The 23,011-nt window shown below is 51.2% G+C and overlaps 1 protein-coding gene across 1 annotated transcript in view; it reads right to left on the bottom strand.

Moving 5' to 3' along the window:
* Window positions 1-23,011, bottom strand: part of foxj3 (forkhead box J3) — a 57,329-nt gene that overhangs the window by 4,350 nt on the left and 29,968 nt on the right. Inside the window, exons 3-9 of the mRNA XM_049023272.1 lie at window positions 13,289-13,363; window positions 7,890-7,973; window positions 5,379-5,468; window positions 2,589-2,717; window positions 2,055-2,238; window positions 326-934; window positions 42-143 (exon numbers count right to left, since the gene is read on the bottom strand). Of these exons, the coding sequence (XP_048879229.1) occupies window positions 42-143; window positions 326-934; window positions 2,055-2,238; window positions 2,589-2,717; window positions 5,379-5,468; window positions 7,890-7,973; window positions 13,289-13,363 (1,273 nt within the window). The remainder of the gene's footprint in view (window positions 1-41; window positions 144-325; window positions 935-2,054; window positions 2,239-2,588; window positions 2,718-5,378; window positions 5,469-7,889; window positions 7,974-13,288; window positions 13,364-23,011) is intronic.

Raw genomic sequence — 23,011 nt, 5'->3', positions numbered from 1 at the left:
GGATTTCAGGGTCAGACCACCACCCCGTAGCCCACAAGTACCTTGAAATGGTGAGAGGTCCACGTCTGCCCAGTTGTAGCTGCTGGCGATACGACAGCTTTCCTTCAGGGCATCAAGGTTGGGGTACCAGTCGGCAGGAAGGCCTGTGGGGACACGGAGTCGGCTGTGCAAGAGGACTGTGGGAGTCGCCACGCCCACAACCAGCTATTAAACTAAGGCGTCATACTGCTCACTTGGAGGGAAGCATACAGCTGTAGACTCTCTACCTCTTTAGGATCATGTCATCTCTGAGGTAAGGGCTCTCAGAGCGGGAGGTGAGTCTTACCGGTGCTGCAGGACAGCTGCTGGGTTGGAAGGGGCTGGTGCGAGAGACTCTGGTGCTGCTGCTGTTGTTGCTGCTGGGATGGATGTTGACCCTGTTGCTGTGCAAGCTGGGAAGGGTGCTGAGAGTGCTGTGCATGCTGGGATGAGTGCTGAGAGTGCTGGGAGTGAGGTACATGCTGGGAAGGGTGCTGGGAATGCTGGGAGTGCTGTGCATGCTGGGATGGGTGCTGGGAGTGCTGTGCATGCTGGGATGGGTGCTGGGAGTGCTGTGCATGCTGGGATGGGTGCTGGGAGTGCTGTGCATGCTGGGATGGGTGCTGGGAGTGCTGTGCATGCTGAGATGGGTGCTGGGAGTGCTGGGAAAGGTGCTGAGAGTGTGGTGCATGCTGGGAAGGGTGCTGTCCATGAGGCGAGCCGTGGGTGGAGTGGGCGTTCTGAGCTGGCAGCTGGGGGGGGTGGGACAGGGGCACCTGGCCTCCGCCTGCGATGCTGTTGGTCAGACTGTTCTGCCCGCTGTGCGGGTGACTGCTGATGCTGCTGCTGGGGGGATGCTGGTAGGAGCAGGACGTGTGGGTTGGCTGGGGGGGCTCCGAGGGCATGCCCATCAGACCTGTGGGGGGGTGGGAGGAGAGATAACACATTGGCACAGAGGAAGGCAGGTGGAGCAGGGGAAAGAGGACAAAGGACCAGGCAAGGTGGAAGATGGACAGGAGGCTGAATGCTGCATCAATCGGGTCTGAGGCCTGAATCATTTCTCACTCTCTCTCACACACACACACACACACACACACACACACACACACACACACACACACACACACACACAAAGGTGGCTGTTGCTGTCCTGAAAGCACCTTCTCTGGATGTTTCTCCCCCTTTGTTTGTGAGTTTTTGTTGTATGGGGCTGAGAGGTCAAGCTCACTTGATATTATGAAAAACAGAAAACCCTGACAGCGCAGCATGCGTGATGTGCCTGCTCTCCTCTCAGGCGAGCGGTCAGCACCGGCACATTCAGAGTCGCCGTCAGACCCAGGGAGGCCTGCGGTGGCCCGTGACGGGGAGCTGAGCGCACTGTCCGGCAATTAGCGGACCGCTCTGCAAACGATCCCCTGAGCTCATTAGACGCCATCAAAGCAGGGGAATTCTCTCCGACTGCCGCACTGTGAAATCCAGTGGGCCACACACTGCTGCTCTCTAATTGCCAGAGACCACCTAAGTAAGACCCCGTTTCTATGGAGACAGGGTGGCGGCAGAATGACGAGAAACGGGAGCCTCCCTTCTCTGCTGACAGGTCACAGGGGTGTCTGAGGAAGCGACTCCACAGTAACTCATTGGTTAACGGGAGGGCATGAACACCCTCCTCACACTAACCCCCCCCAACACCATGGAGAGGAAAAAAAAAAACAGAATCGTTGCTAGGAGGAAAATATTAAAATCATAATAATTATAAAATTACATTTAAAAACATCTTAGGGAAGTGCATCCAAAAAAGAAGTCAGGAAGTTTCCGTCTTATAAGGGAAGAGAAGTTAAATGATTAAAAGTGCCTTTTTTTATTTCTGGGGGGGGAGGGGGGAGTCAGCGGAAGGCAGAGCCCCTGCAGCGACGCTGAGCTGAAAACCAAATGCATGTGAAGTGCTCCCCTCAGTGTGGGCAGTGGGACGCCCCCCACAGGGAGCTCATCACGCCCATTGTGTGCGCGTGTGTGGCTGGGGGGGCTGTGTGACGCACACTCATCCTGTTGGCTGAAGGACTGCTCGAAGACAGACTTGTAAAGGCTGCGGAAGGAGGCACTGAGATCTTCAAAGTCAGAGAAGAGGAGCTGCTTGTCCCTCTCTGGCATGCTGTACTGGGGCTGGGGGGGCGGCTGCTGTAGGCTCATGGGCTGGGACACGGGCTCTTGGTGACTGCCGACCTGTTCGGGGGTCAAATGGCATGGTCATTAGGATCCCTGAGTACCTGTGCTCCAAATGTGACCAGCTGCACTGCAGCAGAGCTCAGAATCGGCAGCACATTCAAGCCCGTTATCTTTCTGGAAGGAGCCCCATCCTGCAAGGGGTGCTGCTGCCCAACAGCCCCACTGACATCACCCTGAATATCACCCACATCCACCCAGCTGGGCAAACAGCGTTTAAGGATGCTGGTCTAAGTGAGACGTGATTCCAGCACCTCGGAAAGCAAACTACGTTCTTAGACTTGTGAGTTGCTGTTCTACAGCCTGGTCTCGCCGATGGAGAACAGCGTTCCCAGGAATGAGTTGCTCACCGACGAATAGCCGTGCACGCTTCCCACGCTGTTCAGGTTCACCGACGCCAGGCTCTGGTCCGACAGGCTGTTGTTAAGGCTGCTTCTTGGGCTGTCGCTGCCATCCTGCTCCGTGTTGTACAATGCTACCTGAAAGGCAAGTCAGGGGATTCACCACGACGACGACTGTGCTTAACCAGGCAGGGAGGGGAGAGGCTGCGCTGTGCTGGGGGTCGTGACCAGCCCTCCCAGGGACACTTGGGCCCCACAGCAAAGGGTAGAGGACTGGGGGGGGTCTGGGAGCTGCCGGCTTGTGTCAGATAGGCAGCACAGAAAAAACTTCAGCAGAGGCACATAGCGCCCTCCACCCAACATGCATAGGAGCGCCATTAAAAATGACATTAATAACTGGAAGCCCAAAGTCCTGTTCTCAATTCTCACTTTCCTTGCAAAATGCTGGCTGACTGTACACAAGCACAAAAGGCAAGAAACTCTGCAGACAGAGAAGTGCCGTAGTGCATTCTGCCACACGGTGAGGAGTAAACGGAAATGGAAAGCAGGAGGGCGCCGAACGCCAGCACGGGCGACTGTCGAACCCGTAGTGCTGCAGGGTATTCTGGGTAAGCTGTCACCTCCTTTCCCGCCGTCTTTGGATCGAGGTGCCATAAGGAGGCAAGATATGACTCAGAAACACAGCAGAGTTAATCTCGGGGACAGTCCTGCACACTGGTCCCCCGATGAGGGCTGAATGAAGCTCGGGGGAGCCAGAGTGACATGGACCGGACCATGGCCCAAATCAAGCAGCACCCAGACCCAGCTAGATGGCTGCTAGATGGACATTCACTGTGCTCAGAACCAGTCATCAGGGGTTGGGTGGGTGGGGGCTCATTGCAGCCCAGTCAGACCAGTGGAAAGCATAACTGCCTTTGTGAGGAAGCTCATCCCCAGCCAGCCTCTCCCAATGCCCGAGATGTGATGCGGCGCCCCCCTGTGGGGAAGTGGGAATTTCCACTTCCAGCGACATGGCAGAAGCACCGCAGCGCGCCCTTGCCGACAAACTCCTACGCTGTGAGGCGGATAAAACTCATCCAATTTCGCTCTGAGCACCTTTCATCGGGGTGGGAAAGTGCTGCGTTACCCTCGGGAGAACGCCTAATTGTTCAGAGACCTCACTGTCGGCCCGCGAATCTACTGCTTCATTAAGTGCTGGTTACAAATGCAAGCTGGAGAGTTAAAATAGCAGCACCGATCGCGGCCCCCACGCGACACCTGACAGCCACCCCCCCACCCCAACCCCTGGTGGGAATGGAAAGGCAAACCCGACCATGCTGACAAGCCGTCAGGAAATAAGCCGCAGCTCCGCTGGTGTGCCGTCTGCGTGTGCATTATGTATTATAAAGAAGCACAGGGAAGAACAGAAGGCGCAGTGCTGAATTACCCGCCGCGTGTAAGGAGGCTTGGCGGGAGGCAGGGGGGCGTCATGGCTGCCTCGTGCCGTGGGTGTGTGAGACGCAGCCACTCTGCCAATCTGCTAATATCCTCATGAAATTCAAATCAGCCTCTCGGCTGAAGCCCCCTCTCCATGCCCCCCCCCCGCCATCTCCTGGGTATTCCCGTCGCAGGCTTCCGAGCCCCTGCGGAAGCAGCCAGCCGGAGCGGGCGGCACAGGAAACCACGTCTTCGGCTGCCACGGCCTCCCCCCCCCCCACGCACCTGTGTCTTGACAGCTGGAGGGAGTTTCCCCACGTCCTGCTCTGACCCGTAGGGGGTGCCACTGAGGCTTTCAGCCTACGCCATTAGCCCAGCCCTCCCCCAACCCCAGCTTGGCTCTGCCCACACACGACGGCATCATGCCTCAGTCACCCTCAGCTAGCGGTGTCACCATTAATTTATTAAAAGTTTTATCTATTTCAACAAAAGCCGTTTATAAGAGGACAGCAGGAAGCGGACTTCTGGCTGTGTGGCTCAGAGCCGAATCGGGGGAGCTGCTTGGAAAACACGAGAGGCTGAGAGCCCCATTTAAATTTCAAAGCAACCACCCCACCCCAAACGGAAAGGGGCAACTCTGCTGTTTCACTCTTAATACCGGAGGTGGAAACACAGAGAGGGTCTCCATTAACGTCCCCCTGGCATCGCCTTCACCATATGGGAATAGTTACTGAACAAACACACACTGGAAACATGAGCGAGACCACTATGTCCCACTGATGGAGCTGTGAACCACAGATGGGTCATTGGACCTGTGTGTACTACCAAGCAGAAGGAATGGTGTAGGAATGGGTCTATCCTATCACCGTTGGAGCAGTGTATATTGTATAGCAATAGGGATGGGTCTATCCTATCACCGTTGGAGCTGTATATATTGTATAGCGATAGGGATGGGTCTATCCTATCACCGTTGGAGCTGTATATATTGTATAGCAATAGGGATGGGTCTATCCTATCACCGTTGGTGATGTGTATATTGTATAGCAATAGGGATGGGTCTATCCTATCACCGTTGGAGCTGTATATATTGTATAGCAATAGGGATGGGTCTATCCTATCACCGTTGGTGATGTGTATATTGTATAGCAGTAGGGATGGGTCTATCCTATCACTGTTGGTGATGTGTATATTGTATAGCAATAGGGATGGGTCTATCCTATCATAGCAGAACTGTGTGTTTTATGAAGCAGTGGAGGTGGGCCTGTCTACCCACCATTGGAGGTATTTGCTGTGTGTGTGCTTGTGTGCACGTATCACACTGGCTCCAGCTGGCACCGAGGGGAGTGAGGTCAGGGTACCATCTGTGGGCACATGCCGCGTTACCTTGTTAGTCACAGTGTTGATCGAGGCACTTCCAGAAATGATGCAGTCCATTCCCAGGGAATCCGAGTCCAGGCTGTATGGCGTGGAGGCCTTTGGGAGACAGGGGTATGGGGGGGGGGAGCACTTTCAGACCAGTGGGCAGCAACAGCTGTGGATAGTTGCTTTCAGCTTCTAATTACTGCACGTTTCTTAAAGACTGATATGTCTTCCCAACATTTATTTAATGAAATGGAAAAAAAACACATTTAATTCCCATTCTGTGAAGACAAAAGCAGTGCACATTTCCTGCAGAGTTGCATAAAGCACTTCGCGTAGGGCAAATTAAAAATAATTTCTGTTGGGTGGGGGCAGGGGGCTGGGAATAAATAAAGCCGTCCCATTTGCTTCCCAGCTTGTGGCGGGGGCATGATAACCCTGGGATCCTGAAACTACTTACTGTAAGAGGATTGGTTCCCAACAATAAGATTTTTAATTCATGATAAGCGGAAGAAACAAGCTTTCAGTAAGTTGCAATTTTAGTGTCTGGGGCATTTTAACGGAGTTGGGCAGACGGGGGTGTAGAGGACAGAACGAGGCGCCGGGAGAAGAGCTGGGTAATCACAGCAGGACGAAACCCCCAACACCATCACCAGCGCCAAGATGACAAGGACGCGAGGAGCCGCGATGCATCAGTGCCACACCGTGCCAAACGGGTGGGCGGGCGCGAGCTCGGCGGCCCGGTACAGAGACACGAGCGACGGGGCGCGCAAACCCAGGGTCACTCCTGCAGAGGCGAGGCAGGGCTGACGCACTATGCGTGTGTGGGGGGGGGGGGGGGGGGGGAGGAGGTTACCTGTCCTGAACGAGACGTCGCTGTTTACATAACATACAGCCCCCACACCAGGCAGAATGAAAAAGGACAGCAACAAGCATAGAGATGGAGCTGGAGAGAAGGTACACAAGAGGAGGCCGAACTCTGCTCCGGGTCCCTGGAAGGGCCCAATGGTCTGATGCAAGTACCAGCTGTCCCAGCAGTAGCAGTCCATAATGGAGAGACTGCGGGGGCCCCTAAGGGCCCCCAGCCGCTCAGCACAGATTGGTTATATGTGGAGGGCCGGAAGATGATGCAAGACAGCTGTGAGAAGGGGCAATCCGGAGGCTGGAGAGCCTGTGTACCGTAGAGCATGCAGTCCATTAATAATTAAAGAGGAAGGAGAAGCAAGCACTAGGAAGGGCTGCATTATGTTTGTAATAAAATCACCACAGAGAGCCACGCGTGTAATGGGTTCTTGGGGCATAGTTTATTAATAAGGCCCGACGCCTTCAAGATAATGCATAAACATGTACATAAATTTACGTACAGCTCACAAAGAGGCTGAGCCAAGATGTGCCGATTGGTCTGGACTGGACGGACAAACTGGGCTGGCAGACAGACAGCTAGCCATGCACACACGCACCCCCCAGTGTAGCAAGTGGTTCGACCCTGCCGGTTGGTGAGGCAGTTGTGTGTCATAGTAATCAGCGCTTCCACACGACAGCTTAAGGGCGCTTTGAGGGGTTTTTTGAGAGACGCCAGTCCCTGATGGATGTGACAAGAACAGCAGCAGTTTGATGATGGGCTGCTAGTAGCCAAACTGAAGGGGCGGGGCTCAGCACCCAGGCCAACACAAGCAGCCGTGGGAAAGGGCAGAGAGGTCGGCTCCAAGCCCCAGAAAGAGGACTGTCAGGAGAAGCCACGCCAAACGCCATCACAGAGCGCTTTAGCAAACGGATTAATGAGCGGCAGCTCATCTGTAATTAAGGACTTCTTTATGTGACTGAGATGAAGTTTTCTGGCTCACATCTCCAGCAGCCTCTGGAGACCCATGATATCTGCTGACGTGTGGAAACTCAGCCTTAATGGAGCTGTTGATCTTGATGCATCTGTCAGTCTCTGTGACATTTTCTCTTTTTGGGGGAGCATTTGCTCTAACAATAAGAGTTTTCAGGTTATTATTGGCCCTTGGGGGAAATCACAGAATTGGTGGTTATCACAAAGGTCTCCAGCAGACACTCATCTGGAGACGTAGAGCTGTACGTGTTCATACAGGCCGACAGGTTACCCTGCATGCCGGGGCCCCTCGTCAAACTGGAGCCAGCAAAGTTCACTAGCCAAAGTGATACTTATTGCCAGTTTTTTTCAGCAATCATGATTATGTATGGCTTAATTAATCATTAAATGGGCAACTTTTTAATGATAATTTCTAAAAGAATTTATGAAAGTAATGTTTTTTATGGTCTGAAAAGTGAGAATAAACTGATTAATCACAATTATAGTGAAGTGTTTACTGTTTTGAGGGGCAGAAATGAGGCAAATTAAAAATTAAAAAAAATCAAGGGAGACCTGTACCAGCACACACCTGTGAGACAATTTATCACATGATCATTACAGGCAAAGCTGATACAGAGGTGTGAGAGGAGGCGGGGCCAGGACCCATTGTCCTATCAGATAATGTGGGTGGCGCTTCAGAACAGATAGTAAGAAGCACTGACCCGTTCTCCAGATCGTGGCCTCTTCTTTGGCCGAGTGGGCAGTGCGTCCTCCTTGGGGTTGGTGTCAATCGCCCAGTAGGATCCCTGGAAGAAGAAGAAAGCGGTCACGACAGCAGATTGACACACATGCACTGAGCCAACTTCTCTCCTGCACACATCACAATGACCTAGAGGACAGGAGGAAGGCACTTGAAGCTGCCAGGACCCCCACGCCTGCAAGCACACACACACACCTGTGCATACTGCTGAGTGAGGGGAGCCAGCAAGCAGGCTGACCCCCAAACACCATAACCACAGCTGGGTGTGCTCATGCTAGCAAGAGGTTCCACCACGAGCAGCCCAATCAAATGCATCACATTTCCACTTCTGGGCCCCAAAAACCAGCCCCTTCATTTCGGTTTTCTCGCCTTTAAAAGCTGCTTTTTTTGGTAATGCTGAAATCCTAATGCATACATACAAAACGCATGAATAATGAAAGTAGCCACAGCTATAAATTATTACAAACACAATAATAACTTATTAATAGTTATGAGAAATCAATAAACAGCCAACTTTTGAAATAAGCTCTCATACATTTTTTTAAGGGGGGGGGGGGATTAGGTGCATGAAAAGCAATAAATAAAAAAACAAACAAGGGGTGAGTCTCCCACACAGCACGCTCTCCTTCATGCTCATCCCTTATTCATGACCTTTAGAAATGAAACATTTTGGGTAAGATGTAAGAGTACAGGCAGCCTGCTCAGGTTTCGGCGCGCCGGTCAGCGTCATCGATTTGCCGTCCCTGTACCAGTCTTTGGGGCTCGGGACTCACTCGGGCATCTCCCCAGGAAGCAGATGGACAGAGAGCAATTAGCCACGGCAGTCTGGGAATCGCATCAGCCTGTACTTCGAGGTTGACCTGCACTGCATACCATCATTAATGAAGCCCATTCTAAAGTATGTGGATTTGCCAACATGCTGGTGCTCTTAAACTCACAAAATCAATGCAAAAACACACTCAATCTGAAGTCATGCACTTTATGATTAAACGCCTCTGTTTCGCACTTTGGGAGAACAGAATCCCAACCCTAAGCCCAGCACATGGTGCACACTCCATCATATTGCGGGGGGTGTGTGGAATCTAGCAAGCTACTTAGCAAAATGCAGTTTCTCCTGGCCAGCATCTCGGCTGACCTTCAGAATCCTTGAAAAGGTCTGCTAAACCATAATAACTCCAGCACACACACAGCCCCGAATCCACTCTCCCGCTCAGCTGCATCGATCTCCCTTCCGAGGGCCTGCATCGCTGAGCTTTTCTTTTGGCCAGGCCTCCGTGCTGATAATCAGGCAGAAGCTGGAAACATTTTTTTGGGGGGGCTTGAGCTGCAAACCTGGAAACCTTGCTGAATTATTTAGCAGCCTGCTTTGCGGCCTCCTACTTACATTTAATTTTCAATGGCCCCGTCGAGGAAGCCAGTAGTAATATTCTCTCCACATTTTCTGACGTTGTGGACCAAATGTTTGTTAGGTCCCCGTGTTTAACATGCTTCAAAATACGATTCGAAACTGAAGCAGTCAGTTGTGAACAAGACTGAAATCTCTACTAAACACAGAAAGCCTAAGTAGTTTTAAAAGGGAAACATCCGGAGTTCTGGAACCCTCCGTCTTGGTAACACAGGACCTGACATTCAGGGGAGTATGCTGCCTTTCACAGGCCACAGGGGCTCAATCTCCCCTTTGTGTGTCCAGTCTGACTAGGGGAGAACTGTGCTCTTCACTTACAACATCTCCTGTCCCCTACAGCAAGTCCACAAAGCACAGTCCTAGTACCAAAGCAACTAATGGATGCCTTGTTGGCACAAGTCACTGAAACTAAATTGACGGACAGCAGCATGAAGATGGGGATCATCCGTGCAGGAAAACAGATGCGCGAGTACAGGAATGCGTCAGAATGAGGCTTTCCGGAGCCGAGCCCTGGCCTCTGCACGGACAGACGCATTCACCGTGTCAAAGCTCCGCCTTGTGCCATGACAGTTACAGCTGGACTTTGGCATTCTGGTTCATTGTCGGCGTATGCGATCCAGAGAGAGCGGCAAGGGGCAATCTGACTCATGCAGATATTATCAGCCACCTGCTGTTGCCGCCTTGCACACAATTCTACACGATTCAGGCTTTATGACAGAAGCGCTTGTAGATCCAGGCTTGCAGAGTTAAGCTGCAAGCAGAAGCGGCATGGGGCACTAACTGTATGCAGAGGAAACAGGTGCAGGTGTGCAGGTTCCATCAAAATGGCCTTCCAGTGATAAGACCCGATGCAGAACATTTGCAAATTAGAGATCTGAGAGAGAATGTATCATCTTTGGTTTAAGGATCCTGCAGCACCCAGTAGCTGACCTGCATCTGCCTGAACGATGTTTGCATTAATCAAAAACGTGGGAATAAACACTGAATATTAAAGACTGACACAGACGGCGATGGTGCCGCCCTTGTTACGCGCCGCCCCAACCTCCCAGCCCATCACCACAGAGCCTCGGCAGCTCACAGCTTCCTGTTGCTCATTGTCGATAACATCAATTAGGCCATCTGATGCTGCTATCGGATTTAAATATTTGATCTTGTGACACATAAACGATTTCGAATGGACGAACTCTGGAAAACACCCAGCCAGCAGAGACAGAGGCCCTGTACTTCATGCATTCACTGGCGGAGAAGCAGTGCTCCAGTCTGTCTCTGGCCGGTGCTGCAACAAGCCTCATTTACTCAGTTTCAGATGGGTCCCCCAGATGGAGAGACTCTACACATCCCCACTTTCAAGAGGCGAGCTTGAAAGCTGGCAACCGTTACATTTAAGAGCGAGCAAGATGGCTGGGTGCCAAAGATACCTAAAAGCCGAGTTCCCCAATTAGCATTCGGAATTGTAACAAAAAAACCTGAGAGCCGAACAGACATGAGTGCTATCGCACTGCAGCCTGATACTTAAGGCTCACCAGCATCGTTTTAGACAGTTACACATACGGTCAGATTATTATTCATTACAAAAGAACTGAAAAGAGAACAAAACCTTGGCACTGCTAACCACAATTGGCCACGTCAATTTCTGAAGACTACGTTTACGTCTAGTCAGTTGCAAAATGTAAATCATAAACACTGTAGGCAACAAAAAGAAGACTGATACAAGAAGTATAGGCAGGTAATTCTCAATTACCTAGCAGTAATTACCTTTAAAACAATTACCTGGATATAAAAGAGCAAAGTAAAAGGTCTGACGTCTGCCATGTAACCGATCTGTTTACTGAACAAGGTTCTCACATGAAACACCCCCATCTAATCCTTCCAGTTCATGTTCAAATACAGTAGCAACATGAATGTTTAAATGCTGACTCAAAAATTAAAGCGTGACAGCCTTAATAACCTCCATTATTGACTGGAGGTTAATATTTCTTTTTGATCCACTAGAAAAAGCCAACAACTATTTTAAAAATAAATATCAAAATACCAAAAGCATACGAAGAGTGTTTGCTTAAAGGCAGAAAGGTTGCGTTGCCCCCGCCCCTTCCAGCAGACGATGACCTTTCAAATGAAGCCTTTACACATTCCAGCAGTCAAGCTGAAATACTCTCCTTCATACCACCATCGTGAGAAGAGCAGAAACATTCCGCAGAAGCTCTGGATGGCAAGCCTTCAACAGGACGGGCCACACGGACTCTTTCACCTCCATAGGATTCTTTGGGAAAGCGTGAAATAACATCACCGCCTTAAGGCTGACAAAATAAAGTGCACAGTAAAACCTACCAATAAACACATTTCTTGATAAAAAAAAAAAAAAAAATCAGCTGAATAAAAACTAATTGCAAGACTAAATTAATTGCAATTAAACATTTATTTGTTGATGGCTGAACTGCCTTGTCGCCCACACATACTATTTGAGAGAACTGGGGTCAGGGGGTACTTTTAATTAGGGAAGCTCTCTAAGCACACAGAAACCCCGGGGCCAGCATGCTGCACCCCTCCAACACCATCCCCATTTTAAAGGATTCACACTGCAAGCACAGAGCCTTATGAAGCGCTCTGCTCAGTTATTCATGCGTGAAGAGGGATTTGCGGGGATCCTCCCATGTGCCATAGCTCTGATATCCAGTGCATGCAGGCAAAAGCAGCTGGCGGTCTCAGGCCCTTCATTTTCATTCCATAAGATTTAAAGTCCAAGAGACCCTCCAACACCGCTGAAATTATAGAGACGGGTAGAATTTCAACACTCATTTAAGGAAGAATGCTTTTAATAAGACATACTGTGTACTCATGTGACATGACTGACATCCAAGCAGGGGGCTGAATTTGGGTGTTCCTGGACTAATTTATGAAGGCCCGATACCCAACAGTGACCAGAGCCCACTGTGCACTGAGCTATGAAGGAACACTGCCACTGATGTGACCAAAGTGGGTCGGGGGGAACCAGTGAAGTGACCAGCAGCCATTGAGCTGACAGGCAGGAAATCAAAGGCATTCCAGATGTGGCTGCAACAGCCTGTGAACTTCAGATGAAGAGACTGTTTAGGGACACAACGCAGTAAACAGGTCAACAAACTACATGGTGACACCTGGCAGTTTAGCATCAGTGCCGATGTAGAGGCACTGGAAACCCAGAAGAGCAGCACTGTCTGTCCAAAAGATGACGACGAATCAAACATCCAGGGGGACAGCGCCCACACACACACACACACACACAACATTTATAGCCACAATAAAGAGCTGAACTCAATGCCCCCCAGTGTCTGTAAATAGGTAACCTTCTGAGAGCACAAGCTCTCTCCCTCGATGGGGTCCATCTTTATCCTCTGGGTCTGCCTGCAAACATTAATTCACTCAGAGTGCAGGAAGGGCGCTCCCCTACAAGCAGATCACACTGAAGTCATCTCCTTAAAGAGCTCTGGAAGCTCGCTTACCAGGAGAATTTAAGGACGATGTGGGACAGATGTCAATGTACCATACTGTCCATGTCCAATCTGCCTTGATGAGAAAACTGGTGACAGGAGAGAATTTAGCCCTCGGCGTTCAAGGAGGGTGATTTAACTCAATCGAAGGCAAGAAATATGGAGGAGGGGGTAAACAATGACGCCCCCAACCGATCGGCCGCTTCAGCATAAGTGACTGCTGTTCTGTGGAGTATGAAGGATCTCCGAGAAGGTGCCCCCCCCCCATCTGCTGTTTAAATTCAGAATAATTTTTTACCAGCCACTAAACCAACAGGCAGCTGCCTTTCACAGTTTCCTAAAACCCAGAGCAATACACTCCATGTATAAATCACGTAACACATGCAAAATGTCTGAATAATTATTCTCAGCAGTCAAACAGCTAAGTTTCAGCATTTTTTTTATTCCAAAGTAGCTTGGTGAAGTACAGCCAAGAGATGGGGATCTTACCTTTCCCGGGTCATCTTTGGAGCGAGGCACTTTGAGAAAACACTTGTTTAGGGACAAATTGTGCCGGATTGAGTTCTGTGGAAAGGCAGAAAAAACACACACTGAGGTCAAAGCAGACACCATCACAAACAGTAAGCACCACTTAACTTGGCGCCTTTCTGCTAAATGAAACATAAATGTGAACCGTCAACCTCTCTCAAACCTGGGACCTGCCAAATGAACTAGGGGCATATTAATATTTCTTTTTCCTGATGGGTCCCACTACAAAAGGAGAGGTGGTGAATTTCCAGCAACTGCACAAGGCAGACAGACATGTGCAAGGCTTTACGATTTATAGTGTGTTTTGTGACAGACCTCAGATGAAAAAAACCCGCAAACTGAGTGCCAGGTCACGACCCCATATTTTGTCATCACGTCTCGGCAAGCTGTCCCACAACCAGCTGCACAGCAGCACTGCTCACTCGTAACGTGTGTAAAAAATCCTGAGTCATTTTAAAGACAATAATAATAATAATAATGATCATTATTATGTCCCTAAAGGCACCCCACTCCCCCCCCAGCCACGTTGCCCTGTCAGTTGGAAATTAACGGCGGCTTGCACTCCTATGGACAGGGCGGTCATTCTGTCACTCCACACAAAGCAGGCAGTCCATCGATTTCCGCCGGATGAAGCCACGCACCCTGGACTGGGGCGGTGGCGAGCTCTTCATTGGCTGGGCTGGAGCTGGGCCAGCATGGAGAGCCCTGCAGCCTTCCATCAGCGAGCTGACAGGAGGAGATGGCCACAGCTGGAATGCGGCCAGGTCGAGGCCGGCCAAGAGCTTGGCCAAAATGCTGACTAGTGAGCGCGCTTCACTGCGGCAGCCCTGAAGGCAGCTGACCGAGAAGACTCACACGGCAGGGGCATCACCGGGCAGGGTGCAGTGTAGGACCCCATCTGGGCTGGGGAATGCATGCTTGGGGGGGGGGGGGAGCCCAGGAGACTGCTTTTGGAAAGCAAAAGCAGAGACAGGCCTCTTCCAAAACCTGCTGGCCGCTCCTCCAAACTGCAACGTGTTCAGAGTGCCCACACAGCCTCAGTGATGGGGAGCGTTGAAGCCTGGCATCCAGCAGGGACAAGCGCTAGGAAAAAGCCCCCCCCCACCCACTGCCTGCCTGCCTGCCTGTGTCTCCCACCAAGCAATATCAGGACACAGGATTTCGGAAGATCAGCCAGTCACTGCTGCCAACCTGCTGCAACATGTTGCAACATCACCCGCATACTCGCCTGAGACAGAGTCACAGCCAACAGCAAGCACCGGCACCAGGAGCGGGCACCAGGAGCGGGCACCAGGAGCGGGCACCAGCAAGCAGCAGGCTCCAGGTGAGTGCTAAGCCCAAACCGTGACCCCTGGGTATAAGCAAGCACTTTGCTAACAGGCGTTCAGTCATTTTTGATAGGTAGCCTGCAACAAGGACACTGAAGGGGAGCAAAGAAGAGGACAGGGGTGGGCAGCCTTAACCAGCTGCATCCATGAACGAACATGGAGATGTTGTGGCCAGCAGGCAGCGCATGTGCGTCCCAGGCATGCTGGGATAACCAGCACTGGGGGCAGTTTCAGGACTTGCTGAAGGGTTTAATAAGTGATATTTCCAAGGTGACAAGCTAGGCACCTGGTGAGGGACTAACCCCCCCACCCTTCCTCTGCCCCCAGCGATGAGGTGTCAGGCTGTTCGACAAGCTCGCCTGTCTCCCTGCTGCACTGGCCAGCAACAGTGCTTCACACAACTGCTGTGAAGGTGGGCCAGCTGTAAATGCGATTTCCCCATCTAAAATCAGGGTGCGTTTCCCTGTGATGCGAGAACTCATTATGATAATGAACCAAAAGCGTGTAATAGCTTAGGCTGAGATGGTGAACCTGTCCAGAGGGCTGAAGCCCGAGTCCCCCAACCACTGCAGAAACAGGTGCTTCCGTACGCACGCGCATCCCCAAGAGGGCCTGGGAGCAGCACCAAAACGAACAGGATGAAGAGCGTAGAGCGAAACTGACAGATGGGTGGCCGATGGGGAGAGAGAGACGGCGAACGTAGCACATCTCAGACAAACTGCAGAGGAAACCGTCACTCAGAGCAGACACAGACCACCGGGGGGCACTCATTCCAAGTCTGCTCACAGCGAGCCCCATAGGCAGGTCCACCTCCAGCAGGGCAGTCAGGGAAGTAAGGAATACCCATTAACAGAGCAGCTTTGCAGAGCGTTAAAGACACCTTCCTCTGACCAGACTTTAATGCATGCATAGCCATTTATAATCCCATATAAAATCCCTCCACTGATTCTTTGCAGACTTGCTGTCCATGCAGAGGGGAAACCCCCCCAGGAGTGGAAAATGGAGCAATCTAAAAGGAGCCAGCAGGAACCACGGCTGTAAGCAGAAGCTACCTGCTCGTGGCTGCCGGGCACTCTGGCCACGAGAGAGAGAGAGAGAGAGAGAGAGAGAGAGAGAGAGAGAGAAGGAGCCCAGAGAGCACAACACAGAGCGTCAGAGGACAGAGGGCAGGCGGCAGCGCAGGAAGCCGCCGGTCTCCAGGCACAGTGCACACCCCCGTGTGACCTCAGAGTGAACCGATGGCCTCCCCGCAGGTGCTGGGACGGCACCATGAGGATCGGATCCCAGCTGCGTCACAAACGGTTCAGGATGAAAATAGAGGGTGGGAGGGGCCAACTGACATGACTGCTCATCCACTGGGGATGCCTTACATTCCTCTGCAAGCACATCGTCTGTGTCTGTCTCACAGACGCACGCACACATGCTCAACCAGCCTCACACACAGGGCCCCTGGCACAGGAGGAATTAACCAGTCAAGCTGGCTGCCGTCCCACATTCTGTGTAACTACGGCAACGAGGCTGTACAGACTAGACCGTTTAACCCACCTTGATGAGCAGGCCTCAGTCTCCAGTCTCGGGTGGCTCGATGTGGGTGTTCAGGCTCATTCCACCCCCCAAACAGCTGAACCAGGCTGACACTTGTAAAGGCGCGAATGCCTACCAAAATGGTTTAAAGGCATCTTATGCCCATTTCTAAAGGCATTTGATCCTTCCCTCTCGCTGTGGCACTTAGCACACAAGGTTTAAGTCTGATCTTCACTAAGCAGCGTGTGCGTGCGTTTAATACAACATGAACTGAGCGCTGCCATAATGAAATGCAAGCCAAGGTAAAAGGTACGGGGGGGGGAAGCACTATTACACCATCTGATTAATTGAAAGGAAAAAATAGGGGCATCCAATTACTTTATGAGGCCCTGCGATGTAAATAATATAAGGCACGGATGAAGTATTATGGTAATTAAAACTTAATAGGTCTTTCTCTAAAACCAGAGGACACCTTGGGGAAATGGCTCATTCAACTACTAAATTAAACTCGTACATCACACCCCCACCCACAAAAAAAAAAAAAAAAAAAAAAAAGGAAATAGATAAATAAATAGTAGACAATAGTGAAAGTGGTGAAGTGAGAGTGCCGGCAGTCGGACAGTGCATGAGCACACGGGCTGCTCACGGAGAGCGTTTTCATGGCGCGGGTAACCGCTTTAAATCAAACCCCCAATAAAACAGACAAGTCCCCACCTCGCCGTTCACCCCAGGGCTTTGGCACGTCAGGCACTACTAAATTTACCTTCTCCCTCCTCCTCTAAATCCCAACAAACAGTAACAGCTCCATGCTGGCGGCGTCGTGCTCCACGGGCGCGTTTGTGAGCGACGCGTACATGAGGCGAGGTCGCACACACGTGACGGCAGGTCCCACTTTGGGTTTTTTGGTGTCTCAGAGAGTGGGACCAGACAGCCTTATCACATTGTTATAATGATCTGGTAAAGCATTTAATGCAAGGCACTGGTTCCCCATTCATTAGTATATACGCAAGTCAAATGGTAAAAAGACAAGGGGTGCGGGCCAGATGATATTAGCGAATGCCTGCCCAGAAAGGGCAAAGGTCAACTGGGAGGAAGAGTCCATTTTAACGGCCAATTGGCCGGCCTGCCAATTATCCACGGTGTTTACGATCAGGTCACCTGTGACGTACCCCAGAGTGTACACCCAGGAACCACAATGAATAAATCTCAACAGAGACACAGTGTAAGGATACCTTGCCTTCAGAGCCCCACATATCAGGAATCACTTTCATTGGGTCACATCACGCCTGTCACACTTTTAATGTAATAGGCCCAGGTGAACAAACCAGCATGGAAAAGCTGGGCAAACGGGGGTTTCCAGCAGAAACACCACACACAGAAACTACGGTCCAACAGTGGGCGTAACCATGGAGACTGTGGGAGACTGGCAACGAGGTGAGAGTGACAGGAAGGGAATCTGCAAGGTACCCCTCAAATTCTATCCACCAATAAAGGTCTAAAAGTAAAGGCACTTAGAGGATACGAGAAAGAAATAGGGAAAAAAAACAGAACAAAATTCAACCCAAATGAAAAGTATCAACGATCAGTATATTAAGAGCCCATACAGTTGGTTTGGTCCCTACTGTCACCTCCCCACTGCTGTCTAATTAGCACACACGTTATTGTAACTTGCACAGCACTACAGCACTGACACAACCTGGGTGGCGAATGACGCAAGAGCCGTTAGCGTGACTAGTGCACGCGGATGGACTCCTGACACAGGCAGCATGAACCATGCCTGGAATTACATCGATGGGGCTGTTTGTTCCAATTACCCTTTTATTACAAGCTAAAAGCTAGAAAGAGTACCGTAATTACACAAATACTGGGTGCTAGTAATTACCTTTAATTACATTTATAAAATCATCATTTACATGCTATGTTAGTCTAGCCTACGCCCATGCTTATAACTGACATGTGCATTATTAATGTGGTACAGTGTGATCCTCATCAATATTTGAAAATTACAGGACTGTAGTTATCGCAGTAACATTCTGAAGAGGCCGACTGCTTCCACACGTGAGGTTTTACAGGAACGTGACTGAGGTGCCTGCGATTTGGTAGGATGAGCCTGGTGGCGAGTCTGTTCCCTGATGCATGATCCCGGCGTGCCACCTACACCCTAGCCCCAGTAGGCATCCACAAGGTGACATGCTATTGTTTCCCCATGCACCTCCCTCGTGCCAAGATGGCTTTTGTGCCCCCTGTTTACGTTGTTTGCTAAACCTGTCTCCACTCCCGGCTCATAATGAAGTCCCTACTCATTCCTTCCATCCCTGAGTCACATGCTTCTCTTCTCTGTCCCACCCATGCCAAGCCCAGTGGTGACGCTCTGATCTGAGAGCTGCACACGCATGCAGGAAGCCGCACTGCGCTCCATGCATACCTGCATGCCGTCTCTGTCCACACCACCCACTGCTGTGCGCATCATACCTCTGGCAGAAAAAAGGCCACGCCCCTCCTTCCCCACAAAAATTCCGGCAGGCCGTAAACCCCGCTGGCCGCTCACTGCCATGCGTGCTGCCATGGCTGATCGACAGCACGGTTAACACGCAACCCCGCTGATGGTGCCCGTCCACACTATACCCACGCTGGAAAAAAAGCAACGGAAGGCAAAGAGAAGCCCACTCTGGTGTGAGCTTCATGGCCCATGACCTGTTAAAGGTCTTCTGGGTCCAATCAGAACAGTCATCCCAGTCAACAGAGCAACATGTTTGCACAGAAAACGATCAGCAGTCATGTCAAAAATCTAACGAAGGCACTCATGTTGCATAACAAACGCAATCTGCCTCATGAGCATATAAATATCCGAGATGGAGGTGGGTGGGGGCGAATTCAATGGAAACCGCATTAAACTGGGAGGGGGGAGGGGGTAAAAATAACACTGGCCTACAGCCTTGAGTGTAACATCTTATAGAAGCAAATCTGGCACTCAAGCCTGTGGTCAGTCACCAGAAGAGCACAGTCTCAGACCGTTAACAAAACTGTGGACTAAGAAAGAAAAAAAACAGAAGCATATGGACCTCTTATTGCTCTGCCGTCTGTCTGACATGATTATCTGATGAGTCAGTTTCACAGGCTCCCGGCGGGAACGGGCTCCGGAGCGCAAAAGATGGGGCGAGGCTCGGCAAGCCAGCAGAGGGGGCAGGAAACGGCCTGGCGGCTCGCGAGAAGTCTCCACGCAACGGACGGAATCTAATTCACAGGGATTTCGAAAGTCCTTACATAAATTTAGCTGGAGAAATGTAAAGTACTGCGGGCCTGCTGGCTAAGCACATGCTGGCCTACATACGGACCAAAAGCTCAAAGGCTGAAGAAGGATGACAGCCGCCCCCCCGCTCTGATTCACCTTGGAGGCAATGGGAGATCCCTTTTCATCCAAACGGCCCCGAGGCACCCGGAATGAGTTCTCCCTACGACTCGCTGTGCCACTTTGATCCCCCTGCTCTAGCCAGCCCTAGCTGGCACCTGGGAGAATGAGCCCATTCCCATGGTTGCTGGTGGGCAGGAAGAAGCGGCAAGGTGTGGAAACGCCCCCCGACGCCCAGTGTGCACGGTGTCTGCCCATCCACTAATGGCACCACAAACTGCTATCCAAGGGGGGCTTTTCTCTAAGTGCCATGGGCACTGGCACACTGATGTCAGCAGAGACAGACTCATATCTGCTACTGCCTGACTGGTACCCAAATGTCCCTCCATGAGCAAGAGGCAGACTCTGAACACCAAACCTGCCTGTGATCCTGCAACCCGACAACTGGCTGCCTTTTCCCATCACACAGGATCTGCACTGCAGAGATGATAGCACCGACTCCATAGCTGTGGAGATCGGTTGTTTCAAAGGTCACTGGGTTCTCGAGGGCAGGAAGTGACCAGAGGATGATGCCGGGAGGGGGGCACAGTCATCAGCGCCCGTCACATGGTTCCCACATTTCCAGGTGAAGCATGTACCATTGCTGTGCCACCCCTCAAACGGAACCAACGCCCTTCAGTGGTCTACCTCCTCACAGACCATCAGATGGATTTTTACTGGAGCCGAAGCAGCAGAGACAGTGTGTGGAAGCGTGAAGCTTCAGGCAGACCAAAGACAACGACTGTTCACATTCAGCCAGGCACATGTTTTCCTGCTTCACTCACGATCAACCTTAAGAAATCTCCCTATTGCATGTACTCTACTCATAAATCCAACGTACAGCCCAGTAAAGCTGTGATTCTAGGTCAAAACATGAATGGAGGCATTTTTCCCACTGAGAATCAAGATTTTCACTCATAATATTACATGTAGTCTTCGTGAAGATGTAACAATATACAGAGATGCTAAATATATTGTTAACATATAGGTATCGGCTGATACTGATTAAAAATCAAGATACTGAGATCAATCCGATGTGTCGTTCTTGGCCGATACTGTCGGCAGATATGTAAACTTTATCAATATTCAAAGTTAGCAGCACCAGAGCTAAAGACAACTAACTGCAATGACTGCATCGGAGGATCAACTTTGCTGATTATGACAAAGGATTTCGTTGGCTCCACCACATAGACGAGGTCTCAAAGTACCAGCTCATGACGTGGTTATAATTTATTATTAAATGTAGTCCACAGATCGATCTTTCGTTATCTTTCGTTACACGCTACTCTCTCTCTCTGGGCTGCCTGTTCCGCTCCCCTCACTCCTGCCAGTCCATACAGCCTGCCAGGCTGTACAGTAACAAACACAATGTTCACTACCATCAGGGGGTGGGTTGTAAACTGCCAGAGAAAAACGCAACATTACAAAAAGTGCGACCACAACAAAGGGGAGGGCCTCTGTGCAGCCTGCGTGCCTCCTAGCATGTTTCTGGCTTCCCCATTCCAATACATTCACCAGGTTATTGCCACCAATTATTTTGCGAGCAGCCTGTGAAATTTGGCAAACATGAGTTGTTGTTATCAGCAGAAACCCCAAAAAACCACAGTGGGGGAACCACGCAGGTGTACAGGCACTACGGCATCAAATCACAGCCAGCGGGCACGGTGCGAAAGGGAGAACCTCAAATAGGCCACATTTAGAAAAGCAGAAAAAAAAAAAAAAAACAGATAAGACCGTTTCCGCTTGTTCAGAGACTTGCTCGGCATGCGACTGAAGCTGCCCTCACCACAGCGGGCAGAGCCTGCGGGGTGAAAGGGGGTCACACCCTGACCCCACCCCACCCCAGCAGGCACAGCCTGGGACCTGTATAGGTCAGCTCCGCTCTGTGTGGACTGTACAGAATGGAGCCGGTTATCGCGGACGGAGGTGTGGCCGTAGAGACCAGAGGAGGCGCTGCCGCATGCTGGGACAGGGGCTATTTCTGTGCATTCAACACACGTGGCTAAGAGGCACCCGAGGGGTAGGGGGGGGGTTAGGTGGCACTACAGCGAAGAGAAGCCTCCCCCTCCCGGTGCGCGTGCCATCTGCCACGGGCATCCCGACCCCAGCTCCCCCAGGGCGCCGGCGCGTGGCACTCGTCCGCCGTGGCAGCCTGTCCCCTGCCCTCCGGCTCGGCGCCGCCAGCAGAACGGGGCTTAAAGGGACGTCAAAACAGCTCGGCGAGAGAAAGCTGGCGGCCGTGATCAGCGCTGCTGCGCCTCTGCCGGGCCGCGGCTCCCCAGCTGGCGGGCTGGACGGCGGCCATGACGCCGTCTCACATGGGCTTTTCCCTAAAGTAATGCTCATTAACAGCAGAGCGGGCTTCATCCCACAAAAGGAAGTGGCGGGTGGTGGCAACCGGGCAGAGGCCTTGGAGCGGACAGACGCAAAGGGACATGAAGTGAGCAGAAACGACTCCAGCGGCTAACAAATGAGCAGAGGGCCTGGCCTGGGGAGGCTCGGGCACAGGAAAAATACTGACAGCGCACTGTTAATTAGATCAAACACCGGCTAAGAGGCACCCAGAGAGGGGCAGGAGGAGCGGGAGGGAGAGGGACAGATTTATCAGAATGTCAACGGCATTCAACAAAGCAAGGAAAGTCTTTGGCTGGGGTGGAGGGGGCTGGGCAATGAGAAGGTAAGAGGCAACGTCCTGTTTGGGGATATCCTCGGTGAAGCCAAGTCGTGACATGTACTGGGGGGGGGGGGTGGCAGAAGGTAAGGCTGCTCCCAGGCAGGTTCAGTCAAGCCAAATTCAGGGTTAAAGCAGCTTGTCCTATTTATAGTGCTGAGGCCTGGGCGTGGCTAACGGAGGCAATCACCTAAAAATAAAGCATGTTTATGAGAAAAGGTGCTTTGAGGGGCCCAGCACCAAACCAGCATTACCTCTTGTCAAAGGGGAGAAATTGATTTCACAACACACAGAGAAACGCAAAATGAGACTTGCGTATGACCAATAAATTTATCATCTTGCAAAATCTCTGTCTGTATGTCTCACTAATGTGTTATATAGGACAAACAGGATTTCATTTACTGGGTTTAATACCAAGCCATTTAGCATGGTCCCGTGAAGCTTCCAGAACCAGGATCCTGAGTGGGATCCAGTCACAGCCTTTTGGTTTTACACCCCCTACCCCCAGCAACCCCCAGATAGACCTAAAGACTAATGAGACCTCTGGCTTTATGGGTAATTTATAAAGAGCCCAGAAATCCTCCAGCAGCTATAAGGTGGAGAGCGGACACAGCCCCTTGGGGATGATGTCAGGCTCCACAAGCTGGGTAAGCCTCAGACTGGACAGACATGCTCCCCTACAAACCCACACTAACTACGCAGAGTGACGCAAACAGCAGTGCCGTTCCCGGTCATCCTAGTGACTGCGTGGGAAAGCAGTAAAGCTCATTCCA

Source organism: Brienomyrus brachyistius, chromosome 8, assembly GCF_023856365.1.
Source record: "Brienomyrus brachyistius isolate T26 chromosome 8, BBRACH_0.4, whole genome shotgun sequence".
Lineage (NCBI taxonomy): Eukaryota > Metazoa > Chordata > Actinopteri > Osteoglossiformes > Mormyridae > Brienomyrus > Brienomyrus brachyistius.
This window is presented reverse-complemented; position numbering and strand designations above follow the sequence as displayed.